The following is a 9,119-nucleotide window of genomic DNA, read 5'->3' as shown; positions in this document are numbered from 1 at the left end:
GGCTCGGCTTGGGGGGGCGGGAGGGGGCGGGGCGGAGTGGGCCGGCCTGGGGCCCGGGGCCGCGCTCCCGGGCGTCGCGGCGGCTCGTGAGGAAGGACCGCCGGGAGGTGCCCCCGCCGCCACCGCCTCCTCGTTGAGAAGAAGCGGCTCCTCCCCCTGTAGTGCCCGGTTCGTATTCCCTCACCCCAGCGCCGAGCCGCACCGTCCGGAATCCTCCTCCGCCCGCCCGAAGTTGTGAGGGGGGCGGCCGGCGCGCGTGAGGAGACGAGCCTGGGGGCGCCAGGTGCGCGCTCGAGGGGCGTCGGGGCCGCGGCGGGCGTGACTGCGCCAGGGGGCTGCCCGCGGGGCTCCAGGTCTTGGGCGGGGGTGTGGGCCCGCTGGCCGCGCCCGGAGCGCCGTGAGGGCCGGCGCGAGGGTGGATTCCGGGGCAGGTGCGGCTCAGGTGGCGCGGAGTCGCTCGGCCTGAGGATTCCACCCCTCACACGCACACCCCGGTTCCAGGGTGACCCCGCGGGCCGACCCTCGGTTTTCAGGTCTGCGGCCGGCGCGGCGTGGGCGGGCGGAGGATGCCGCGCTCCCGTGGGCTCCGCGCCGGGGCTGGATGGACGGGCCGGTCCCGGGGCGCGCCTCCGCCGGCGTCCTGGCCCCCGCCGCCTCCAGCTGTAGCTCCGCGGCTCCCGAGGGGTGGGTTTGTTGGTTAGGTTTCCGCCCTCCTCCCCACTCCCTGTCTTGCGCCTCCATCCTCTTTCCCCAACCCCACCCCACCCCACCTCCTAGCCCCATTCACCCGGCTGCAGCGAGACCTCGCCCCTCCTCCTCTCGCGCCTCCCCTGCCGACGCCTCCTCTAACGAGCATCTCTGCCTTGCTTTTCAATGGGCCGGTGCCGCTGTCGCTGCTGCTCTCCGCGCGGGTTGTGGATGTTGTCGGCTCCGTGTTGTGATGACAGGAGAATGTGTGTGTGTCCCGGGCCCAGACGAATTGGTAGGTATTCCCTTAACTACCTGGCGTTGGGTACCCAGGAAGGATGATGACTGATTTTGCGTGTGGATGGTCTTAGGTGGGTCTGTGTGGAATGAAGAGGTGAGGTAGGTAGAAAAGGGGGGGGGGGGGTGTACAAAGGGATCCTGCACCAGAATAGCAGTTGGTGCGTTAAGTGAGTGCCATTTTCAGGTAGGGTACAAAGGAAACTGATCAAACAAGTGCTGACTTGGGGCTTCGGAGTCTTCCAAAGGCAGCCGGTTTCTTTATTCATATAGAGATAACAGGAGCTGTGAAATGGCTAAACATTGCCCAAAAATGCTGAAAAATCGCAGAGAGTCTTTATGCAGGGTGTTTAATGCAATCGGATTACATAAACTGGGGTTCTGACACATTTAATGATTAGTATAGCTTTTTTTTTTTCCCATTTACACCAAAAGCTTTGCAGAGCTGAAGAGCTCTGGAGTCGGGGCAGTAATTGCATTCTCTAATTAGTTTGTTCTGAGAGTTTATTGATAAAATGGAATCATTTCCTGGCACAAGCCCTGCAGAGTACATCAGTAAGAATGGATGGGTCTCTTTCCTGTTTCTCCTTACAGTTCATCTTGCCTTATTAGTCACTGGCAAAATCTGCCTAAGACTAAGATGCTGTACCTAAGGTGGCTAAGTCTGGATCATGGGATGGGAATTTTTAAGTGAAATTGTGGCCATAAATAACTTGAAAATTTGACGGTGCTTCAGTTTACCACAGCTGTACCTTGCTGCTGTTCTTATTGCCGCATCAGAACCCTTTAACTTCGTTGATTTAGCAAGTTGTCAACAAGAGTTTTGATTTCATGGAGTTTTGTTGTTGAATCACAGGATATTCAGAAGGATACTCAAGAGTTTTTTGAATGTTCACTTACGGTTTATGAAAGCATTCAAAAGTACATTGACTTCTAGGAGTAACTGGTCTGATGAAGAGAGTATGTCACTTGTACTGGTGGTGAACAAATGCTCCTTAATCACAGAGTAGGTAACTTCCCTCAGAATTTGACTTTTAGAGGCATGTTGGGAGTCTCAGTCCATACTCAGTCCATAAACCCCTGAGTAATTGAAGGATCGAGTTAATAAAATTGACACTCTGCTTTTTTTTTTTAATCTTGAGAATTTATGCCTGAGGGGAAAATGTATGTTACTTGAGTGCCTGGTGTTTGAATTTACCTATTCAAAGCATCTGCTGCATGAATCAGTTCTTTTGCCAAAATAGTTCATTTTGCAGTCAATTAGAAAAACAGGAGGATTGTCAAAACAAAGGAATTTAAGGAAAGTGTGGGTTTCCTGGTCTTGTTATTTCTTCATCAGATGTCATATAGCCCAATTCTGTTACACATCTGTCTCTCAAACCCTGCCTCCAAACACAAACAGTACTTTGATTCAATCTACATTCCATACAGAAACACAGGTATTTTTTGTCCTCTAAAATTCTTACATGTTAAAGTAAGCTTAAATGCAGACATATATAAACTTACAGAGAAAATTTATTTTCATGAAAATTGGTATGTTTACATTTTTAATAATAGAAATAATCTTCATACAAAGTATGAAATGAGTCCATGTGCTTTCTGCATACAAACCTAGCAAGAGTTATGGTTCATATCTGAAAGCCAGTGTCATGTGGCCCAGCGTTTTAGCACATCTCCTGGCTCAGTCATGTACACTTAACCTTTGGATGACTTTCAGGTATTCAGTTTGAAGTGCTGTTATTTAAGTGGTTGTTCTTGATAGATTCCTGTTTTTCTGGAACTTCTGTCTTTCAAGACTGCCTTTCAGACGTTATTTAGTTATTGCTCTTATTTCAAGAATTCTATTCCTTACCTTCTCTTGCCTAATCTTGTTTTCAATTTTGTAAACGAATTTCTTCTTAAATAATGTAGTTAAAATAACGGTACATTCTATCACATGCAAAAGGGGTTCTATATAACTTGCTTACACAGTGCTTGTTACCGAAGCAAATTCAGTGTTTGCTCCCTGCATTCCATTTATCATTTTTCTAACTGTTTTTCAAAAGAGGGTATGTGAAAATAATGTAATAATATAGCTAATACTCTATGATATTTGTAAAATTTTTTCTTAATGTGTTCAACCTTAGGAAAAAATAGTTGATATTAAGGCTCAAGTGGTTTTCTATTCCTTATTCCTTTTTGTTTATTGCATTTGTTTCCTTATTTAAGATATTTCTAAAGCCTATTTGTTTATAGGCCAGGTGAATACTTTGAGGCAATACCTCAAGAATTCAGGGGAAATATGTGTTACAAGAGGGATTCTTTTCTTGTATACATTACCTGGCTTAGTGGTACATGTTTATTACGTTTTCTAGATAAATGCTCATCGAAATATTTTCAGTGTTCCACTTCCAGATATAAGTGATACGATTTTCATTTATTCACAAGTATAATGCTCTACCTTTCTAAGCCAAACCTTAGTCCATTAGACTACTGTTTCACTGTTTATTAATTTCCAAGGGCAAATAGATAACCATTTTTTAAAATGTAAGAGAATGGTTTTCTAGGGGTAAATTCTACTTGGGGTCTGTAATAGATGAAGATCATATTTCTGTAGCTTTCTTTTACGGCTGATAGGCAGAGGAGAATACTAACAAGTAAATTAAGTTCCAGAACTGAGACCATTTATGTTACTAACAAAGTTTTAGAGCTACTAAAATACTTGCTTTTTTTTTTTTTAATCACAAAAAATACAGTAAAATTAATGAATAAATGAAACCTGCCCACTTTTCCAGGATTATTTGGTGACTTGGTGGCAGACCTGTGTCCCTAAACTTGCCAAATCGGCACAGTGGTCTGGAGAAGCATTGTTTGCAAGACCATCTCCTGGATACAAGGAGGGCATTTTGGAACTTCTATTTTTATCCATTATGTAAGATTTTTCTTGTACGTGTTAATTATAGTGACATATGTATATATTGTACCAATAATTCATGAATACACACAGGTTGAGGCTGCATCCCAACACGTATATGGTGATACCCAGGTGTATCAAGTGCTAACCATTGAACATGGCTCTATAAACAGGATCTTCATAAATGGGAGAAGTCCCTGTGCAATATGGGAGACCCATGGCCTTTTTTAAGGATAAAGAGAAGGGTAATTGGCCAGGTCGACTGCCACTGCATAATGTTATATAACCTTCATCTCCTCCGCTCTTCCCAGCCAGATCTGTTGTACATTCTGCCCAGTTTGTGCTGCATAAAGAAATACAAAGAGAAAAGTAAAGCTAGAAGACAGTTTGCTCCTGGCTCCATTAAGTAATCAAGTGCGCTTGGCAGAGATCCTGTAGAGATAGTACATGGTATGTGTGTAAAATATAGTACCTTAGGAGGCACAGGACACTTGTAAATTCACCTGCTAAATATCTGTTATGAAAGCAAAAATAGATTAAGTAATCTGAATGTAACTTTTTTCTTTGTGCTTACCTGTGAAATTGCTGTCTAGGAATCCCAGTCAGAAGTTCCAGCTTGCCACTGTTCTCTGATGCCATGCCAGCACCAACTCAACTGTTTTTCCCTCTGATTCGTAACTGTGAACTGAGCAGAATCTATGGCACTGCATGTTACTGCCACCACAAACATCTCTGCTGCTCACCCCCTTATATTCCGCAGAGTCGCCCAAGATACGCACCCCATCCAGCGTATGCTACCTTTTACAGGCCAAAGGAGAGCTGGTGGCAGTACACCCAAGGAAGGAGATATGCTTCCACGCCGCAGAAGTTTTACCTCACACCTCCCCAAGTCAATAGCATCCTGAAAGCTAATGAGTACAGTTTCAAAGTGCCAGAATTTGATGGCAAAAATGTCAGTTCTGTCCTTGGATTTGACAGCAATCAGCTGCCCGCAAACGCACCCATTGAGGACCGGAGGAGTGCAGCAACCTGCTTGCAGACCAGAGGGATGCTTTTGGGGGTTTTCGATGGCCACGCAGGCTGTGCTTGCTCCCAGGCAGTTAGTGAAAGACTCTTTTATTATATTGCTGTCTCTTTGTTACCCCACGAGACTTTGCTGGAGATTGAAAATGCCGTGGAGAGTGGTCGAGCCCTACTGCCCATTCTCCAGTGGCACAAGCACCCCAACGATTACTTCAGTAAGGAGGCGTCCAAGTTATATTTCAACAGCTTGAGGACTTACTGGCAAGAGCTTATTGACCTCAACACTGGGGAGTCAACTGATATTGATGTTAAGGAGGCTTTGATTAATGCTTTCAAGAGGCTTGATAATGACATCTCCTTGGAGGCTCAAGTCGGAGATCCCAATTCTTTCCTCAACTACCTGGTGCTTCGAGTGGCATTTTCTGGGGCCACAGCTTGCGTGGCCCACGTGGATGGCGTTGACCTTCATGTGGCCAACACTGGCGATAGCAGAGCCATGCTGGGGGTGCAGGAAGAGGACGGCTCTTGGTCGGCAGTCACGCTATCTAATGACCACAATGCTCAGAATGAGAGAGAAGTGGAACGGCTGAAACTGGAGCACCCCAAGAACGAGGCCAAGAGTGTGGTGAAACAGGATCGGCTGCTTGGCTTGCTGATGCCTTTTCGGGCTTTTGGAGATGTCAAGTTCAAATGGAGCATTGACCTTCAGAAGAGAGTGATAGAATCTGGCCCAGACCAGTTGAATGACAATGAATACACCAAGTTCATCCCTCCTAATTATTACACACCTCCTTATCTCACTGCTGAACCAGAAGTAACTTACCACCGATTAAGGCCACAGGATAAATTTCTGATACTGGCAACTGATGGGCTGTGGGAGACAATGCACAGGCAGGATGTGGTTAGGATTGTGGGTGAGTACCTAACAGGCATGCATCACCAGCAGCCAATAGCCGTTGGTGGCTATAAGGTGACTCTGGGGCAGATGCATGGCCTTTTAACAGAACGGAGAGCTAAGATGTCATCAGTGTTTGAGGACCAGAATGCAGCAACCCACCTTATTCGCCATGCTGTGGGCAACAATGAGTTTGGGGCTGTTGATCATGAGCGCCTCTCCAAAATGCTTAGTCTTCCTGAAGAGCTTGCTCGGATGTACAGAGATGACATTACAATCATTGTAGTTCAGTTCAATTCTCATGTTGTAGGGGCATATCAAAACCAGGAACAGTGAGTGGGTCTTACCAAGGCGATTCTCAAATAGATTTAAAGGACAGATAGTTTTTTTTTTTTTAAAGATAATACTGTAATAAATAGTTCCAGTGGGTCATTCTCAGCATTTCTCTATTTGATACTCTAGTCTGCTGGGTAGTCCAAATTGACTTTGTAGCAGAGTGGCAGGATCCTGAGAGTCTCGTTCGGCTTAGTTTGGACCTCACAGCACCTGCAGTTGAGGCCCGTCAGTTCCTTAACCACAGATGGCTTAGGACATTGGCTGCTTTTATCAATCTGAGAAAATCAGGATGACCTGGCAAACAGGGGTTTGAGTAGGCCCAAAGCAAGGAACTTGCTGGGCGTATTCTTTTGGTAAAATGAAGAAACATTACTGTTCACACCTGCAGACCCCTTTCATCACCAAGATTCCAGTGTACGTGAGAACATATATTTATTGCATGATTTCCTAGATGTATAACCTGTGCATTATTCATGAACTTTATTTTAACCCAAAGTAGTTTTCAAATCCACTACTTTAAGCCATAAAGGACCGAGAACCAGGCAATTTGAATTTGTCAGTGTGTGTGATCATTTGACTTGGAATGTTTCTTAATGAGAAAACACTAACCCTTCACCCGATTACCTAATGTATTTGGAACATTTTCTATTTTGCCAAGCAGTTGAAGACAATAAAGGTGTTTTATCTTCTCTTATTGGTGTTAAATAAAGGGGAGAAAAAGTCATAGTTTATATTAATGAAAAGCTTTATTTAGTTTGAAATGAAAGATCCAGAATGAAGAGAAGAGACTGATATGTTCAATTATGGTCATCTGCATCCACCAGCACATCACTCTTATCATGTAAACCCCTGAAGTGTGGCATGCTCTAAGTGTGTGGTGGGTAGACTGCTGCTGAGAAATCACACTTCTAATTAAGTAGTGGTAAGAATTTTTGTCATGTTTGGAATTTTAAGGATGACATATTAAAAATTTACATAATTTGGGGGAGTAAAGTTTAAATATTACCTTCAGGTGTTGAGATGAAGTTTTTTGTTGTTGTTTTTCCCCACTTAGGTATAGGTCAATTTAAATAATTGGTTTAAAGATTACTAAATGCTTTAAACATATTGTAGCTTATAAATAGAAATGTTAACGTACATACATGAGAAATTCTTTAAAGTAACTATTGTGCATGCCTGATGCTTAATGGAACACTTAATAGCATCAAATATTGTTTGCAGCAGTCTCCGTAATTATATGCAGACCCTTCCAACGCTGTATCAAAGTAAATGAAAATAAATATATTCAGATTGGCTTTTGGGGAGCTTATTTGATATGCATCAAATGGTGTATTGTTCCTGTGTTTAATGGTGATTCGTGTACAGCTGTGCATATATTTCATCACTTATTCTAGCATCACTGTTAAAAGAATGGCTATGACTATGTTCAATTTTCACATAAGTTTTAATACAGAACATGATCTGTTTTCCCTTGTGTAATTAGTTGAGGGGTGTTTAGGAGTCCTTGCAGATTTCTGTAGAATACCGAACTAGATATTCAAGGACTCTGGACTGTGGACACCGAAGCAAGGTAGAATTGGCTGCAGAATTTATTCCAATTGAAAATAGACTCTGGAAGATTGCCGCTTACAAGACCATATAATGTTTGTTTTCTGAGGCCTTTTTTTTTCCCCCCCTTTTTTCCCTCCTTTGGTCACCTTGGAAATTTTCTCCCAGCTGGTATTTTGGAGGGGGAAAAGCTATTATACTATATACTTATTTATAAATGTTTTGACAGAGACTTCATTTTTTAATGGAATGTATGTAGAATACAGTAGCAATTAAAACTCATTTTCAGGCTACTACTTGAATTTCTCTTGAACACCTTTACTAAAGAGTTCCATATTATACTTAATAAAGTCTCATCTCTATATAGTACAGTATATATAAATTTGGTTTCTTTTGGTCATGATCAAGATAGTAGTTATTATTACACAAGAAACTTTGCTCTTATTATTACACAAGAAACTTGGTCTGCGGTCTAAAAGCTGGTTGTGTTAAGCCTGTAGTATTAACAGTGTGGAAATTAAAAGAATTGGATGTTAAAAATTTGAATGTATTATCATCTAAAAGAAGTTTTGATTTTATTGTAATTGGTTGTCACTGTGATGTGATACCTAGAATTAAAGAATACATGTAAACTTTCATTGTATTCAGCCTTTCTTAAGCATTTTTAATTTATACTTTCTAACGTGTCACTTTCTGTATTTAGTCAGTGGCTCATGGTATTTATAATATGTCCTTAGCTAGTTAAATGCAATGGTGTTATGGTACACAGTACTTGGAAGGAAGAAAAGTCTTATAAAAGATTTATCTGTGTGAAGAAATGTGAAAAGTTTATGTATTATATAGTGAATAGTCAGAAATGCCCACAGTGAATTAAAGCTTCGTATCTGCTTTGTGAAAGACCGACCTGTGTTGTTTTTTAATTAATAGATTCATTAGATGCTTTCTATGGTGATAGTTTATACTTTAGGATCCTCTAGATAGATAGTACTTTTTAAAAAACTGGGGTATACTTTACATTCAATAAAATGCACAGATTTTAAATGTGTAATTTGAGATTTGGTAACCACAACCCCAGTAAAGATACAGGACTTTTGCATTACTCCAGCAGAAAATTCCCTCATGCCACTTTCTGGTTAATCCTTCCCCATAGAACTATTGTTCTGACTTCTGTCACCATAAAGTAGTGTTACTTGTTCTAGAAATTCATATAAATGAAATCATGTAATATGTACTCTTTCGTATATGACTTTTGTTCATTTTTTTTGAGATTCACTTATGTTGAGTGTATGCATAATCTCCTCTTTACTACCAAGTAGCATTCCATAGTATGAATAGAATAGTTTATCTACTGCTGATGTGCATCATCAGCCCCTTCTTCTCCCCCTTAAAAGCTAACTTAGGTTATCAATTCCCAGGGATATTATTTGATTGAAGTATAGA

General features: G+C 42.2%; 1 protein-coding gene across 15 annotated transcripts; it reads left to right on the top strand.

Annotated features, from left to right (window-relative positions):
* Positions 1–2: 2 nt before the first annotated feature.
* On the top strand, positions 3–8,576 carry PDP1 (pyruvate dehydrogenase phosphatase catalytic subunit 1). 15 transcript variants are annotated; one of them, XM_043879982.1, is made up of 5 exons: positions 4–168; positions 948–982; positions 3,759–3,895; positions 4,189–4,327; positions 4,471–8,576. In XM_043879982.1, the coding sequence occupies exon 5, from the start codon at positions 4,515–4,517 to the stop codon at positions 6,129–6,131; it is 1,617 nt and encodes a 538-aa protein (XP_043735917.1). In that variant the 5' UTR covers positions 4–168; positions 948–982; positions 3,759–3,895; positions 4,189–4,327; positions 4,471–4,514; the 3' UTR covers positions 6,132–8,576. The 15 variants fall into 15 exon arrangements, with proteins under 15 accessions (XP_043735913.1, XP_043735914.1, XP_043735917.1 ...); XM_043879984.1 differs by lacking the exon at positions 4–168 and adding an exon at positions 203–283; XM_043879986.1 differs by lacking the exon at positions 948–982.
* The last annotated feature ends 543 nt before the right edge of the window (positions 8,577–9,119 follow it).

Source organism: Cervus elaphus, chromosome 21, assembly GCF_910594005.1.
Source record: "Cervus elaphus chromosome 21, mCerEla1.1, whole genome shotgun sequence".
In the NCBI taxonomy this organism is placed as follows: Eukaryota; Metazoa; Chordata; class Mammalia; order Artiodactyla; family Cervidae; genus Cervus; species Cervus elaphus.
Note: the sequence above shows the minus strand (reverse complement) of the source record. Positions and strands in the feature narration are given on the sequence as shown.

What these genes read in the sequence shown, in the direction of transcription:
- PDP1 (XM_043879977.1), top strand. Translation starts at nt 602, where the DNA reads ATGGACGGGCCGGTCCCGGGGCGCGCCTCCGCCGGCGTCCTGGCCCCC. An exon ending in AGCTCCGCGGCTCCCGAGGG is followed by an intron (nt 685 to 947) that starts GTGGGTTTGTTG and finishes TTGTGATGACAG; the next exon opens with GAGAATGTGTGTGTGTCCCG. An exon ending in TCCCGGGCCCAGACGAATTG is followed by an intron (nt 983 to 4,470) that starts GTAGGTATTCCC and finishes ATTGCTGTCTAG; the next exon opens with GAATCCCAGTCAGAAGTTCC.